The 18,094-nt window shown below is 35.3% G+C and overlaps 1 protein-coding gene across 5 annotated transcripts in view; it reads left to right on the top strand.

Annotated features, from left to right (window-relative positions):
* The window catches only part of NIN (ninein), a 157,595-nt gene that overhangs the window by 41,782 nt on the left and 97,719 nt on the right, over positions 1-18,094 (top strand). For all 5 annotated transcript variants that reach the window (XR_011971758.1, XM_072629443.1, XM_072629441.1 and 2 more), the window contains 2 exons: positions 1,175-1,344; positions 12,550-12,589. Coding sequence is in view for 4 of the 5 variants with exons in the window: in XM_072629443.1 (XP_072485544.1) it covers positions 1,175-1,344; positions 12,550-12,589 (210 nt within the window). In the remaining variant the exon portion in view is untranslated. The remainder of the gene's footprint in view (positions 1-1,174; positions 1,345-12,549; positions 12,590-18,094) is intronic.

Genomic DNA, 18,094 nt, shown 5'->3' with positions numbered 1-18,094 from the left:
CAAAGATACCATTTCAGCCATTTGAGACAATGGCTTCAGTCAAGTTTCAGGCTACAAAATAAATCCTCAAAAATCAGCAGCACTTTTATATAAAAATAGTAAAACATAAGAGGCAAATTAGAAATGGAAATACCATTCCAATTAACTACCAAATGCATACAATATCTAGGGATCTATATCTTCTATGTCTCTTCTGCCCTTTGTAGCTAATCTCCTTAAAAAGGCTGTCTACAACAGATGTCTCCACTTTTTCTTGGGTACTTCCTTTCAGCATCCTGGGCTATCTCCAGTCATTCTGATGAATATCTGGTCACTGGATCCAGATGGCTCAGGAGGAGAAAGTGAGGCTGGTGACCTTGCACAGCCTTCCCTCACTCAAAACAAAGTCAAGTGCAAGTCAGGTCATCATTTCTCTGATGGCATTGTCTTCTTCAGAAACCAAGGACGAACACAACGGTGTAGAGACATTTATCTGAAACATATCAAATCAAAGTGTCAGCTATGAATGTATAAATTGTAGGGAGTATCTCTTTTTTCCTTTATTTTTTTGTCTGATGATAAAATTCACAACAAGGAAGAACAAAGTACATAGTTTTCCTTAACCCTGTTGCTCAACTCTTAGATTATTTTTCAACTTTTGATTGCTTAATGAGAACTCAGGTCAGATTTAGTGTAAATGACTGTTAGTGATTAGAATCCTTTCTATTTCTTTTTCTGAAAGTGACATTATTGATACAGGACTTGTTCAGGTAAGAGAGTGGTTTAAAAAAAAAAATTGGTGTATGAGCTGACTTTACATTGCTAATAAAATGCTTGTTTAATGTTCAATTTTCAGTGCTTCTCTTTATGTCACTTTAGGTTCCCCTCATGAAATTTCAACTTATTTTAGTGTCCTGAAGAGCAGAAATGATCCCTTCTTTCCTAATTTGAATTCTGAATTTTTTTCCTTTCATCAAACCCCAGTATCCTATTACCTCCATCTGTATTCAGGTGGATATCCAAGATGAGCTAAGTCATTCAGAACTAGAACCCTATGTTTTCTCTGTATGTAATGTTATGAACACATTTACTTCTTTTACAATTCTAACAGTTGTTTGAAGTTTGTCAGGTATAAGGAATCATGCTGATACAATGTCTGTCATTCACGATACTTCAATTTTGTTTCCTTGCTCAGATTTCTTGCCAGAAGCTCAGCCCAAATATATCAAAGATGGAAAATGTTATGGCCGAAGGTCTTTGCCTGAGTTTCAGGAACCTTTGGGGGAGATTGCTGAAGTGAGAGTGCTTGAATCACTGAATGAGGAAGCTCAGTCTTTACTTACCACTGCTAGTGACAACAATGAGGTAAAAAAATAAAAATAGAGATAAGAGACTGAAAAAAAGTAGGCATATTTATCTTGATGACACATTTAGGCTCCAAGACAGCATTATTCTGCAAAAAGAAAAGAGAGTTTCTCCTGTTACCAACCTGTAGTTAGTGTCTTCTACTTATTTGCATTTTAAAATGTATCCCAGGCTGATTTGCTGTCAGTTTGAGGATTTTTACCTAATCTTTAGTTATTTCAAAATCCTTATGCGCAGTTGTAAATGTTAGTTGCATGGAATTTAAAGTCTGTCATTATCTTTGTGAAGACACATATTTTCTCCTTGCTTCAGCCATTTTTAGTTATGCAAAATATCAACCTCTGAAAAACATGAAGCAATACTTTTGAAAATTGGAAAATACAACCTAATGTTTAGAATTTTTTAATAGCCTGAATCATCACTGTAAAAAAAACCATTGCTTTTTGGATTAAGAAAAACAGTGTTAATCTTTGATTCTGGTTTGAGTGTTGAATGGGGACTTTTGAAATTGTACTTTGTTGTTCAGTTGTTTTAGTCAAGTCTAACCCTTTGTGAATCCATTTGAGGTTTCCTTGGCAAAGATAATGGAATGGATTGCCATTTCCTTCTCCAGTGGATCCAGTGGGTCCATTTATGTCAGGCAATCATAGGTTAAGTGACTGGTCCAGGGTCATACAGCTAGGAAGTGTCTGAGGCTAGATTTGAATTCAGATCTTCCTGATTCCAAGCCATGTACTCTACCTAATGAATCACCAGATGCTTTGAAATTGTAGTATTTCTCTACTAAGTCACTGATACCCAGACCCAGTTTAGCTTTTTAATTAAATAGTCCTGTCACATGCAAAGATCCTTTCTCCCACTTTCATTTCATCTCATACAACATTGTACTCAACCTAGAGAACTGAAGAAGTAATGTGTCCTTTATTCCTTCTTTACTAATCATTTGGGACCAGCCTAGTCCTAGAAAGTAATTGAAAGTGAAACACTGTGCAAGTTTGAAATATTTCTGGCAAATATTTGCTCTGCCTGGAATGGCAAAATATTTTAGCTACTAATCAGAATAAACGTGAAAAGGAAAATTACCCTTCAACTTTGATGGGGGTGGTATATAGTAATTTTGTTTTGTGTGTGTTCCTGATTAACTTCAAGGTTCATGTGATTAAAAATCATTCTCTATTTAGTTGTTGTTTTTGAGTATGCTTCTTGTCACTCCTTTATTTGTTTGATAATCTTCTACTTTTCTTCCTTTTATTTACTTTTCTTATTTTTAAAAAATTTTTCTCCTTTTTACTTTTCTGACCACTTCTCCCACAATTTTCATGCCCTCATAACCATTCCTTCTAGTTTAACCACCTGCTTTTGGTCAGCAAATCCACCAATTACATCATACCTTTGTTATCTTCTGCATTTCTTCCATATTTTCCTTGTTGTTCATGCTCATGGGATTTTTGAACTACTCAGTGGCTTGTGGCTGTTTGATTTCCTGAAGAAGGGGAAAATACATTATTATATTGAAATTTTCTGCAGATTTGGGGGAAATGATAAATTTTTGTGCTGGGAAATTGAAAGGGGCCTCCACTTGTAGTGGATACAGACCACAGAATTTCATAGGAATAGAAGTGACTTCATTTAATAACCTTGTTCTTTTCCAATATTTCCTAAGACTAAGGATTTGCACAACAAGCTTTTGGTCTCATGTGTAACTAAAGATGAGAGTTGCAGACTAATCCTGTGCAAACTCTTACTACTTGATTCTTAAGAGAGGATATATTCAGATAATGATGTTGGTAATTTATAGAAGCTTTCTTTGGCTTCTGCAATAGCTTGGATATTAATTTTTACCTGTTCTTATATGCCTTTAAGTCCATTCTCTCCTATCTTTGTGCAGTCATCAGTAGAATTGTGAATGTTAGTCTGTGAACTTAAAGTGAGTGGTCCACATACAAAAATATTTATAGCAGCTCTTTTTTGTGGTGGCAAAGAATTGGAAATTGAGGGTGCTCATCAGTTGGGGAATGGCTAAACAAGTTGAGGTATATGAATGTCATGAAATACTGTTGTGCTGTAAGAAATGATGAGCAGGCACATTTCAGAAAATCCTGGAAAGACTTACATGAACTGATGCTGAGTGAAGTGAGCAGAACCAGGAGAACACTGAACACAGTAACAGCATCGTTGTGTGATGACTAACTTTCATAGACTTAGCTTTTTTCAGCAATACAGTGATCTAAGATAATTCCGAAAGACTCATTATGGAAATGCCACCTGCATCCAGAGAAAGAACTATGGAGTCTGAATGCAGATCAAAGCATGCTATTTTCTCTTTTTTTTTTTGTTTTTTGTTTTTTCTTCTTTCTCATAGTTTTTCCCTTTTGTTCTGATTCTTCTTTCACAACACAGCTAATGTGGAAATGTGTTTAATATGATTGTACATGTATGACCTAAATCAGATTGCCTGCCTTCTTGAAGAGGAGCATGGGGAGGGGATGGAAGGAGAAAAACATTTGGAACTCAAAATCTTATGAAAGTGAATGTTGAAAAGTAAATTAAAAAATCTCAATCTCTTTACAAATTAAAAAAAAATTGGAATGGCAACTTCAAGACTCTTGATCCAAAGTCAGGTGAAGGACATTGTTCTGACTATGTGTGTGTTATTCTGGCTAAATGTTGTATAGAATCACGCAAAATTACATAATTGGCATATATCTCTCTCAATGATAGGCCGACCTATATCTGAAAAGAATCTGTACTATGACATGACTGGTCATATAGCACCTGCCTGAAGATCAGTAATGAGGAAAAACACACCATATCACAGAGCTACCTTTTTTGCTATTGGATGAGTTTAATTCATGGAAATTTTGCTCTGAGGTCAAGCCCAAATTTGCCTCTTTACAACTTAAAAAAAGTTTATTTCAATTAGTAGGCAATTATTTTCTCCCCATTTCACCTTCTCACTGCAAAACAATACAAAAATCCTTATAAAATATGCATAGTAGAGCAAAACAAATTTCCACATTGGCCATGTATAAAAATGTATATTTCATTTTGCATAGTGAGTCCATTTCTTTACTGTTAGACAGTGAGTAATCACAATCAGTATTCTGGAATCAAGTTCAGTCATTATATTGATCAGACATATTGTCTTTTAAATTGGTTTTTAAAAAGTTATTCCTTTTACATTGTTGATGTTATTATATAAATTATTCTTTTATTAATTTTTATTTTTATGGATATGTTTTGTTTTCATATTACAAACATTTGTGCACAATGATAGTGCTGGGAATGGGGTCAGGAAGGCTCATCTTCATGAGTTCAAATCAAATCTCAGACAGTTAATTGTGTGACCCTGCGCAGGTCATTTGTCCCTGTTTGCCTCAGTTTCCTCACCTGTAAAATTAACTGGAGAAGTATCTTTGCCAAGAAAACCACAAATGGGATCATGAAGAGTTGGTCACTACTGAAACAACTGAACAATAACTCTTAAAGTTAGCTAGGTGGCACAGTGGATAGAGTGCTAGGCTTGGAGTCAGGAAGACTCATCTTCATGAGTTCAAATCAGATGTCAGACAGTTAGTAGATGTGTGACCCAGGGTAAGTCACTTAACACTGTTTACCTTAGTTCCTCATCTGTAAAATGAATTAGAGAAGGAAATAGCAAACCACTCTAGTGTCTTTTTCAAGAAAACCCAAATGAAGAGTTAAACAGGACTGAAAAATGACTCAACAACACCTTTTTTTTGTTTTAAAATTTGAGCAAGTATTTATTTTTGTTATTTATTTATTTTTATTTTAAAAAATGTATAATTAATTTAGTTTTAGTTTTCAACATTTACTTCGATAAGATTTTGAGTTTTAAATTTTCTCCTCCTCCCTCTCCAAGATGCAGTCTGATATACTTATACATTCATATTAAAAATATTTTCACATTAGTTGTGATGTGAAGAAACATTAGAACTAATAGGAGGAACCATGAGAAACAAAAAACAAAACAAAACAACAAAAGAAAAGGAGAGCAAATAGTATGCTTCCATCTGCATTCAGACTCCACAGTTGTTTCTCTGTATGTGGAGAGCATTTTCCATCATGAGTCATTTGATGTTGTCTTAGATCCTTGCATTGAGGAGAAGAGCTGAGTCTATCAGTCAGCTATTGCACAATGTCGGTGTTACTGTGTGCAGTGTTCTCCTGGTTCTGCTCCTTTCACTCAGCATCAGTTCAATGGTTCTTAAATGATTTCTCCTTAAGTTATTTCTCTTCTGTTTTCCAGGTCCTTGTTTTTTATTTAACATTTCTTTCATTTTTTTACTGTTTTCCCAATCTTTTTGAAATATTTCTTGTTGTCTTATTGAGTCATTATTTTCTATTTGACCTGTTTTGATTTTCAGGTCATTCATTTCTTGGGTAAAGTTTTTCGCCATCATTTCTAAGGTGTTAGTTTTCCTTGCCATTCTTTTCTCCATGTCTTTTCTATTCTGTAGTTCTTGTTTAATGTCCTGCACTCAGTATAACTAGAACTCTTTTCTCTTATTCTTTTATCTTTTAGCATATTATTATATTGTAAGCTTCTTGAAGGCAAGGACTTTCTTTTTCTTATTTGTATCACCATTGCCTAGCACAGTGCCTGTTGTCTATTGAATTGAATTGTATGGTCATTATCCTCTTTGGGGTTTACTTCAAGAATGTCTTTCAAATCAAGGTATTACCTAAGGGCATTCTGAGTTTTCCTTACTTAGCTCATCTTAATTGCCTCAGTATCAAGATTGAGGAGCCTGTGCTTTGATCATTCTCCATTAACTGAGTGACTTGGTTAGGGTCTACCTAGTCTTCATAATGGTGGGCCAGAATAGTCCCCTTCCTTCAAGGTAATCCTAGGTTTCTCTGCTGCTGGGCTGTGTCTCAGACCTTCCTTTTGTCACATGCTTCTGGAGTTTCCCTATCCTGTAAGATCTGCCTGGGATCTTATACTCTTGCTGCCAGGCTCAGGATCTACATCCATACAGGGTCCTGCTACAGGGTTACTGGATTGCTCCAGCTGGATATTATGTAGAACCTTTTTCTACAGTTGCCCTGGGTCCCCAGGGCCATTCTAGACCCCACCTGGAGTACTTGGAGGCTGCTCTTTGAGTCTGGACTCCTGCAGTGCCCCATGCTATTCTCTCAGGTTTGTCTTCTGTGGCCATGGGCTGTGGAATTGGTTTACCAGGTTTCAGGGACATTGTACTCAGGATGCAGTGCCATGCTAGGTTTCCTCCAAAGCTATATCAGCTTTACACATAGCCAGATTTGTCTCTCATGTAGTCATCTTAAGACTCCTGGGTTCCTTTGAGTATTCCTGAGATAAGTGGGAGAATCTTTTTAGAATGGTGCATTGCTAAGTATTGCTGAGGTATTGGTGGGAGATCTGGGTTCCTTTATGTTCTAGCACATGGCTATCTTCCCTTAGTACTTCTTTTATCATTTTAATGGCATAGATCAAATAAAATTTCTTCAGAAAATTACTTAAATTCACTAATGTAACTGAGGAGCCCCTGAGTTTTTGGTAATTTTTAAATTCAAAATATGAGATATTTCAACAGTAACTTTTGGCTACTTTCACCTGTCTTCCAAGTCCTTCTCTGCTATTTATGTGTTTCTAGGTTCAATCATTCCTTTTCTTTGACAGATTTCCTGAGGCAAAAAGAGAAACCACAAGTTATTGTGCACCAGGAAAGTATGAAGTGTATAGAATGAGATCATGGCAGCAAAGCATACGCTTTAAGAAGTCCCCTTAAGTAGGAAACACTTCTATTATGACATGCCAGGTGATGAATGAAGTGGTCATATGCCCTTTCTTTTGTCACTGCAATTCACAGAGGCTTTCTTTGGCTGTATAGGAAGTGTACATTCCACTAATTCCATTAGTAGAATTCCAAATCATTTTAGTTAATAAAGCGTAAGTCTTAACTAACTGTATTTTGTTACCAAAGTAGAAATATATTCAGTTAATCACAAATATTCAGCAGTCAGAAGTAGTGTGAGAATCTTAAGGTTTTGAATCTTTTTTTTTTTTTTACTGTACTTCTATCAAACTAGTAACACTAGTTCATATAAGTAAGAAGAGTGAGAGGTTTTTAGAAATCTAATATTATTCACTGATATAATTTAATTTTATAGAAGAAAATACGAGATCCACATTCCATTAATGACAGACCTGTAACAGAGCAGCTTGTCTAATGATTTCCAATGATAAGACAGGCTCTTAAGCTGTGAGGCATTTAATTTTTAGATTGCTTTCAGAGATAATAGTGAAAATGAACTTAGCCTTTAAAAGAATATTGTGTTCTCAGTGAAATAGTAATAGATCATTTGGCAAATCTGATGGACACATTGTGCTGTGGAGAGTCTGATACTAGTGCAAGGTATGTATTTAAAAATAAAATATCTGTTAAAGGATTTCTTATAAAATTTAAAGGATAAAATTCTGTTTGTAACTATTGATCTTGTTAAATTTTTTCTCTTGATTTAAAAAAATTAAATCATATTGTAATTTTAAATGACAATTTTAATTTATGTAGCTCTTTTAAGGTTTACAGAATGTTTTCTTCCCCACAATCCTGTGCAATAAAGTGCAAATATTATTTCTCCTATTTTTTATAAATCTTGAAACTGAGGTACAAAATGTTTAGCAATTTGTCCTGACTACCCTGCTGACCTTGGCTTAGGTGGGATTTAAAAACAATGTTTGAAGGAGAATTTGAACCCAGATCCATATTTTATCTGCACTGCCTTGAAGAAAAAAGGCAGTGTTGTGAGAAAGGAGAGAATGGTCCTGTTTAGGGGATTTTTTTCTGATTTCTTACATCAGTAAATTTTTTTCTTTCCTTTCCTAAATATGCAAGATTTTCTGTTTAGAAGTGTCTTCTTTGTACACTGTCATTCCACAATCTTCTTTCCTTAAAAATTGTGCTTGAAGCGGTAATGCTTAATATTAGCTCAATAACAGATCAGCAAAAGGAGAATAGCCCCAGTCTGTGCCCCAGTACTGATGTGAATTAGCAAAATATCCTGAATGAACACAGAAGTCTGGCGGGCTGAAGCAGATGGTGGGGTGGGATGGATAGGTTGCTAAATCTGTATAGAATGAGGCCATGAAAAGTGCATGGCGCAGGTTGCAGATGTTAATATAGGTCCCAAGTTGGACTCCCAGAATTAATAATGCCTCGGACATCTGTTGTTCTGTCTCACTGTGGAGATCTATTCAAATAGTGTATTCCAATATCAAAACCTCTCTTCTGTAAGGAGACCTCCTCCTGTGCATGATCCACCCACATCCAGCTGTAGAAGAATCCCAGCTGGTTAAACAGCTGTTTAATGTGACATAGACATGCATTGTCTGGAGATAATAGCAGTCTCTGTAAAAGTATGGCTGGCTTCTATAGCAAGCTTTTTCAGGCTGCTTGACCTTTGACCCTTTTACCTCTCTTTGCTGACAAAGAAACTGTTGTTGGCTATACTTAGCATAATAATGAGGAAGTTCAGAGCAAAGAGACTTGCCACTTGTAGCAGTTGCTAGGAAGGGTGCACAGGAGCACCAGATGGGTGGGAGGTAGGAGGAGGTGGATGACTGCCAGTACCTGAAGTAAATTAGGAATTGTGTGTGTTTGTGTGTGTGTGTGTGTCTGTCTGTCTGTCTGTCTGTGTTCTTTCAGGAATCCTCTGTTTCATTATAATGACTGGCAGTCACAATAATTGCTATAAAAGAGGTACTACCCCGAATTTCCTTTTCTATTTATTATGGGAGTAGGAGCAGCAGATCAAATCTAGAAATTATTTGTCTTTAAAAACTGACCATATTTCAGACTTTTTTCTACCAAAAGGAACTTATGAGAATCCTCCCCCTATATGCATATGTTTACATATTTCTAGGTTATATATAGGATATACCAAATTCTTAGTGAGGTTTTGAGCTATTAATGACTTAATAGCTTAAACTGTACATGTACTTCTACACTAATAGTTATAGTTTGTATAAAACTTTTACAAAATATAATTTGAAAAAGCATGAGATGAAAATGAAAAAACATTCTAGAGTCAAAAAGGAGACACTACAGTTTATTGAATGTGGGAGTGACATGGTCAGTCCAGTATCTTTGTGGCAACTGAGTGATGCTGTCTAGGTGTCTTTCTCAACTCTTCACTCTGTGGTGTCGCATATCCAACCTGTTGCCAAATTCTGTTGATTCTATCTTTCCAATATCTCTTGTATACATCCCTTTCTTTCCTTAGTCACTGCCACCACTCTGTTGCAGGCTTCACCTCACATCTAGACTTTTGCAATGAACTTCTGATAGGTCTCCTTGTCTCATGTCTTTTTTCATTCCAGTCCATTGTTTCTCTTTTACACAGGAACCCTAAGGGTTGTCCCCTCCTAGTTTGATTTTTTTTTCTTTTCTTTTTTTGATTAAAGGGGCCATCCCTTGAGTAACTTAAAGAAGCCCATTCATTGAATGGGTATTTCTCACTCAAAGTGAGAATGTGATAAGACAGCCTGAAAACACCAGGGTCTCACATTGCATCCTGGACCATCTTGTCATCCTGATGAATATCAGGCCCCTGGATCCAGAGAAGAAATGGCTGATGATGGCTCAGGAGAAGAAAGTGAGCTTGTTGACCTTGCACAGCCCTCCCTCACTCAAACCAAAGTCAAATGCAAGTCATGTCATCATCTTGATGTCATGGTCCTCTTTGAGAATAAAGGACAAACACAACATCCATCCTCACTCAGTTACCAAAATGTTTACCTTAAAGCACAAGTTTTACCATGTCAACCCCCTTTTCCCTTTAATCAGTAAGTTCCAGTAGTTCCCTATTATCTTTATGATCAAATATAGAATCTTCAGTTTGGTTTTTTTAAAGTCCTTGATAATGGGGTGCCTTCCTGCCTTTCCATTCTTATTGCATTTTATTTCTCTCTATGTACTCTCTGATTCAATGACACAGGTCTCTGAAATTCTTGGACTCAAAGATCACTGCAGATGGTGACTACAGCCATGAAATTAAAAGATGCTTGTTCCTTGGAAGGAAAGCGATGGCAAAATCTGATGTTGCTTCTAAGAATTTCTTCTCTTTATATTTGCCAGGAAATGATGGGACCAATTGCAAAGATCTAAGTTTTTTTTTATGTTAATCTTCAAGCTGGCTTTTATACTCTTCTCCTTCACCAAGAAGCTTCTTAATTCATCTTTACTTTCTGCCATCAGAGTGGTATCATCTGCCTGTCTGAGACTGTTGATATTTCTCCCAGCAACCTTAATTTTGGTTTTTGATTCAACCAGCCTGGTGTTTTGTATGATGTATTCTGCCTTTTAAGTTAAATTAATAAGGTAGTAATGTACAGCCTTGTTGTACTCTTTTTCTAACCTTAAACCAGTCAATTGCTCCATGTTTGGATCTAACTGTTGCTTTTTGACCCATATTCAGGTCCCTTAGAAGACAAGTAAGATGCATTGGTAATCCCATCTCCTTGAGGATTTACCACATTTTATTGTGATCCACATAATAAATGGCTTTATTATAGTCAATGAAGCGGAAGTAGATGTTTTTTTGGAACTCCCTTGTTTTCTCCATTATCCAGCAAATGTTGACAATTTGGTCTCTAGTTCCTCTGCCTCTTCAAAAACCATGCTGCTCTTCTGGTAATTCTTGTTTCAGATATTGCTGAAACCTAGCTTGCAGAATCTACATAACTTTGATGACTTGTGAAATGAGTACAATTATTTGGTAATTTGAACATTCCTTGGTATTGCCCTTCTTTAGGATTGGGATGGAAGATAATATTTTTCAGTTCACTGGCCACTGTTGTGATTTCTAAATTTGCTGGCATATTGAGTGCAGCACTTTTAACAGTTTCACCATTTTATATAATGTATTCCTGGTTCTGTTTATTTTGTATTAGTTCATATATCTTCCTATGATTTTTTCTATTCATCATATTCCTTGATTCTCCTGGAACATGGTAACATTACATTTCATTCATGGAACTCAGTGTGTTTAGTCATCCCCAATTTGATGAGCAATTATTCTGTTTCTAGGTCTTTCTTAACCCAAAAAAGTCTGCTACAAATATTTTGATATGGGGTGGGGTGTTTTCTATCTGTGACTGCCTTTTGAGATTTATTGCCCAGCTATATAACCTCTGTGTCAAAGAGAATTTTAATCACTTTATTTGCACAATTACAAATTTGTTTCTTATAATGGTTGTACCAGTTGACACTTCCACCAATAATGCATTATTGTGCTTATCTTTCCCCAACTGCTCCAGCACTAACCATCTAACTAGCAACTAACTTTCTCATCTTTGCCAATTTCTTGGGTCAGATGAAACTTCATGACTTTAACTTATTTGTATTTTTCTTATTATTTAATGATTTGAGATATTCTTTCACATAATTGATAATTCTTTGAGAAATGTTTATTTATAACTGTTGACTATTAGAGAATGGCTTTTGGTCATATATTTATTTTAGTTGTCTACATATCATGGATGGACTTTTATCAGACACTTTTGATATAAAAGATTTTTCCTTGTTGACAACTTCCCTTCTTATCCTGGTTGCAATTGCTTGTTTACTCAAAAACTTTAGAATTTTATCGAATCAAAATTACCTGTTAGGAAATGCTATGAAGTCAACAACTAAAATGGTCACAAAAGTTGTATCTATGTTGTGATTTTATGTTCTTTGTGATTGTTTGCACCCTAGCCTGGAGAAAAAAAGGAAGCCAAATATGTGTATGATTTCTTCAGGGTTAATTGACTTATGCCAATAATGGAGAAGTTTTTTATTCAAAGTCTTTTGACCTATAATTTTAAAAAATTAAGTTGTATAAATAAAAAGTAAGCTACTTGAATGTTTAAATTCTACATGGGAGCTGCCTAATTTTTACTTACATTTTGAGGGGACCAGTGGAATATTCTGACTGCCTGCCTACCTGTCATATCTCAAACACACGACCAGCTCTTCTTCTCTTCTTATCATAAAATTCCTTGATGACTTCTTTTATACTCTTTTTCTTCTTCCAAATTTCTCATTATTTATATATTGCATCCTGTTCATACTTACTATGAATCTCTCCATTGTCTGCTGTGGACATTAACTTTCAGTTCTTCAGAGACTGTTATATTCCATGACTCAATGTTATTCATTCTCTTTTTATTTTTCTTAGTCTCACAAGACTCAGCATAGTGAAGAATATGAAGCTGAAGGTAAGAGCACAATATTTATTTTGACCAGAACTTTGTGCAAATGAGTTTGTAGTAGTAACCAAAAACAAAAAAAGACAAAATTCTGTGCTTGTGTGCTTATTGGAGAAAAGGTATGAGTTCATTCCTACCCCATGAAGGAGGTTGGATCTAGCTATTTATATTGGATATGTTTACCTCCCTTTATAAAGGAATGTTCTATGATTTTCATAAATGATCAGTCAGGTTGGTTAGTTGTGTGAATGTCTTGCTCTGAAAGCAAGTAGGATTGTAGGAACTAAACATATTTTAACATGAAGCTTAAAAATAAGTGAACACAAAGTATGTCAAAATTTTGTATCAGCAGTAATCCTGGTTTCCAGTTAAATACTTTAAAAAAATATTGTGAAGCCTTGTATCAATAAGTTCAATTTTTTGGTATTACTGAATTATAAGTACTGATAGAATATTCAAGTGAATTTATCCCTTAGACAACTAGAAATTGACGACTAGACCTCATGAAAGGTCAGACCTGAAGCTGTAGATTTAGGAGTCATATGCAAAGGAAGAATAATTGAAGTTGTAGTAGTTTATGTACCAGAGATAAAATTTGAAATATCTACATTCATGGCAAATCTACCCTTCCTCTTAACTCCCCTGTTTCTGTCAGGGAGATGTGATAATTAAAAAGTTCCAAGAGACCAAGTTTCAAGGTAAATTAAAATCAGTTTTATTGACTGTTTAGAAAGCAGTCAACAAAATAGGCTGATTGTCCCCTTGGTAGCCAAGGAACTTCGTGGTCAGTTCATTAGGTTTTTATGCCTTCAGACAAGAGGTGGTCCATCAAACAGAAATCACATCTAATTCGTTAATATGATGGGAGGTGGGCCATGTTAAAAAAAAGGTCTTGGAGTATGTCACCTGTGTCACCTTACTCTTGGTCAATAGATACATCAATTTTCATATAAAACAGAGAAAGAGAGAGAGTCAGTACTTCCCCAGACCTGTGTGGAAAAACTTAATGAGCGGAATACACTTATTAGCCTAAATTTAGAATTTCTTTTACTGTTTGATTAGATCTTAGCCTGAGAGATTTCCAATACTGGTTGATTTCTGGATGAGGAAGTAAAAAGGGGAAAAACCTTGGTCCTTATACCATAATTATATGTTAAATATAAGAGAGAAATATTTATTTCTCACAGACACTAACATCCTTCTAGTAACTCAGATTCACAACCTTTGTGTCATCCTGGACTCTTCACAATCCTTCATCCCATTAAGTTGTCAGATCTTGTTATTTCTGCTTCCATAACTTCTCTTGAATTTGAACGGACAAGATAATATTTTTGCTTACAACTATGCTCAGTACATAGTAGTTGCTTAATAAATGTTTGTTCCTTTCCCCTTTTTTTCCTGTTGGCAAGAGTCTCATAATTAGTTTCTTCCCTTTCTAACCCATCATTCACATAGCTACCAAAATGATCCTAAGGCACTGACTGTCCTCTCTGCCTGCATTTCACTAAGTCTGCTTCCCTGTCTCTCACATTTCTTAGTTTCTTTTCAGACCCAGCGCAGGCTGCCTTCTATATAAATATAAATGTAAAATCCTACACTTAGATTCAAAAATCAGCCTCATGGTTCTAAGATAAAGGAGATGTGGCTAGATGAGTGTTTGGCTGAGAAACAAATATGGAGCTTTTCATGGTCTGAAAGTTCAATACATGTCAGCAGCACAGTATGGCAACCAAAAAGCTAATATGATCTTAGACATAAGAGATATAGTTTTTAGAAAGAGGAAGGTGATGCTTTGTGCTCACATCACATTTGTGCCATATTTAGAAAGCACAATGCAAACTTTTGAGGAGCTGAAGGAGGAAAATGAGGATTATCAAAGCTGTGTTATATATGGATTGACTGAAGGAGCTAGGGATATAGAAGAGAAGACTTAGGGAAGACATGATAACCATCTTCAAGCACAGTCTTGTGGAAGGGAGGATTAGAATTTCTCTACTGGAGGTCAAAAGGCAACAGGTAGAAGTCACAAAGAAATAGAATTTGCCTCACTGTATGAAAAAACTTGATAGTTAAGAATTAAGCAAATGTAGAGGACTACCTTGCAGAGTAGTCTTGAAACAAAGGCTGGATGATTATTTATTTGGGGACATTATAGAGAGGTTTCTTGATCAGATGCAGGTTGGACCAGATATTCACTAAAGTCCTTTTCACCTCTTTGAAAATATAACTCTTGAGGGAGGAAGACATGGAGAGAAGGTGGCACAATAGCTAATGTGAATGACATATCAAAAGAAAAAATATTTCCATTAGTAAAATTTGTAGACTCTTAGAGCTGGGTAAGACCTAAAAAACCACTTCTACCCACTTTACAGAAGAGGAAACTAAGACTCAGAAGTTAAGTGATTTTCTAAAGGCAATAGGTGACTGAACTAGAATTAGAATTAGTCTCTTCTGATTCCCAGTCTAATAGTGTATTACATAGAGCTTTTCTCAAATAGAGCTTTACTTATTAACAGAACTCCCTAACAGAACTCCAGTGTGATAGAATGTGTCCATTTCTGACTAATTATTTTTCCTTTTTTCTTTAAACAAATTTATGTATTTTTAGTTTTCAGCATTCACTTCCATAAGTTTTAAATTTTCTCTGCCTCACTTCCCTCCTTCCTCCCCAAGATTTCATGCAATCTGATATAGACTCTAAATATACATTCTTATTAAATATATTTTAACATTAGTCATGTTTAAGAAGAATTGGAATGTATGGAAGGAACCATGAGAAAGAAAAAAACAAAACAAGAAAAGAGAGCAAAGAGTATGTTTCAATCTGCATTCAGAGTCCATATTTCTTTGTCTGTATGTGGATGACATTTTGCATCATAAGCTTTTTGGAGTTATTCTTGCATTGCTGAGAAGAGCTAAGTTTATCAAGGGTAGTCACTGCACAATGTGACTCTTTCTGTGTACCATGTTCTCCTGGTTCTGCTCACATCACTCAGCATCAGTTCATATAAATCTTTCCAGGTTTCCCCGAAGTCTGCCTGCTCATCATTTCTTGTAGCACAATAGTATTCCATTATATTCACGTACCACAACTTGTTCAACTATTCTCCCATTGACGGGTATCCCGTCAAATTCCAGTTCTTGGCCACCACAACAAAGAGCTGCTATAAATATTTTTGTTTGTGTGGGTCTTTTTCCCATTTGTGTGATCTCTTTGGGATAAAGCCCTAGAAGTGGTTATGGGTGCTTCAAAGGGTATGCACAGTTTCATAGCCCTTTGGGCATAGTTCCAAATTGCTCTCCAGAATGGTTAGATCAGTTCACAGCTCCATCAATAATGCATTAATGTTCCAATTTTCCCTCATCTTCTCCAGCATGTAACATTTTCCCATCTTCTCATGTTAGCCAATCTGATAGGTGTGGTGTAATAGCTCAGAGTTGTTCTGATTTGCATTTCTCTAATCAATAATGATTTAGAGCACTTTTTCATATGGCTATAGATAACTTTAATTTTCTTTGAAAACTGTCTGTTCATATCCTTTGACCATTTATCAATTGGGAAATGACATATTCTTATAAATTTGACTCAATTTTCTTTATATATTTTAGAAATGAGGCCTTTATCAGGGACACTGGTTGTAAAAACTCTTTCCCAATTTTCTGCTTCCCTCCTAATCTTGGTTGCATTGGGTTTGTTTTTGCAAAAACTTTTCAATTTAATGTAATCAGAATTATCCATTTTACATTTCATAATATTCTCTAACTCTTGCTTGGTCATAAATTTCTCTGTTCTTCATAAATATGAGAGGTAAACTATTCCTTGCTCTCGTAATTTGCTTCTAGTATTAGCCTTTATATCTTAATCATGTGCCCATTTGCACTTTATTTTGGTATATGGTGTAAGATGTTGGTCTGTGCCCAGTTTCTGCCACACTCTTTTGTAGTTTTCCCAGCAGTTTTTGTGAAATAGTGAATTCGTATCCCAGAAACTGGGATCCTTGGGTTTATCACAGTAGATTACTATAGTCATTGACTGTGTCTTGTGTAACTAACCTATTTCACTGATCCACTACTCTATTTTTTAGCCAGTACCAACTAGTTTTGATGATTGCTGCTTTATAATACAATCTAAGATCTGGTATGGCTAGGCCACTTTCCCTAACATTTCTTTTCATTAATTCTCTTGATATTCTGGACCTTTTGTTCTTCCAGGTGAATTTTATTATCATTTTTTCTAGCTCTATAAAATAATTTGTTGGTAATTTGGTACATTTCTAACTAATTATAAAGAATGCTGTTTTATCGTTTTAAACAAATTTAATGTTTCTCGTAATATAATCATCATTTTATCCACATAAAAGATAGTATTCTATAAACTTGTTTATCTGTTAAGTTAAATATAACACCTTAAATCTGGGATTTCAGACAATTTTAGGCTAAAGCTTAGAATAAGTTAAACATCAATTGCCAACTAGATAACAGGGTGATTCAATAGCACGGGCCCATTTACTTTATAACTTGTCCTTGGTTAATAGGAAATTTAAATAAAACTGTTCTTTGCTGAGTTTCTAAACCAGAAACAGCAGCACTGATATGCATTCCTGGCAGTACATATTAGGGAAGAAGTTAACTGTACTCCTCTTGATACTGCAGGGTTCACTTTGAGATAAATGATTATTTCTCTCTTGTAATTTAATGACCATTAGCTTGAGACCAAGGTTTCCCCGCCTTTTCTTCTTTCTCATCCCAAATCAACCAGTGTGGTAAATCTTGGGCAAAGACTTAACTGAGGCCAAGATCTAATCACACAGTAAAAATTTCTAAGTTTGGGCTAGTTAATGTGTTCCTGCTCATTGTGTTTGCTCAGACAGGTCTGGGAAAATGTGAATCCTCTCTTTTATTGGACAGCTGATGTGGAAATAGATTAAGTCTCTTTGATCAGGATTTAGGTGATCCAAATCACATATCCCGAGACCCTCATTGTAATAGATCTCAACCTCTCATTGTAATATTCATTTTCTCATTAACTGTTAATTAGTCAGAGTTGATTGCCACCTTCAGAACACCTACTCTTCCAAGAGCATATAAACTGTGAGCTCACAATCTTGAGGGGCCTTTGGTCTAAGAGAGACAGCCAAATGGCCATCCTTTTATTAATAAACATGCAGGCATAATATAATGATTAAATTACCCCAAAACTACATCTCTTGAACTTTTTAAATGTCACAGTTTTCAAAGATATGCATAAACTGTGTCAGGAATGATCTCTTTTTTTCCCCGGTTTCTTTGAAGTTCCTGCCCTTTTATTCTTCTAAATGAACTTTGTTATTATTTTTTTCTAACTCAATAAGATAATTTTTAGTAATTTAATTGGGATGGCATTACATAAATAAATTAGTTAGGCAAAATTGGCATTTAAAAATTATATTGGCTTTACCTATCCACGTACAATAAATATTACTTCAATCTTTATGTGTTTTATGTTATATTTGTATAGTTTCTGTTTCTGTTTTG

The sequence above is a fragment of the Notamacropus eugenii genome, chromosome 1 (genome assembly GCF_028372415.1).
Source record: "Notamacropus eugenii isolate mMacEug1 chromosome 1, mMacEug1.pri_v2, whole genome shotgun sequence".
NCBI lineage: Eukaryota > Metazoa > Chordata > Mammalia > Diprotodontia > Macropodidae > Notamacropus > Notamacropus eugenii.
The sequence above is the reverse complement of the archived record's forward strand: the minus strand, read 5'-3'. Positions and strand labels throughout refer to the sequence as shown.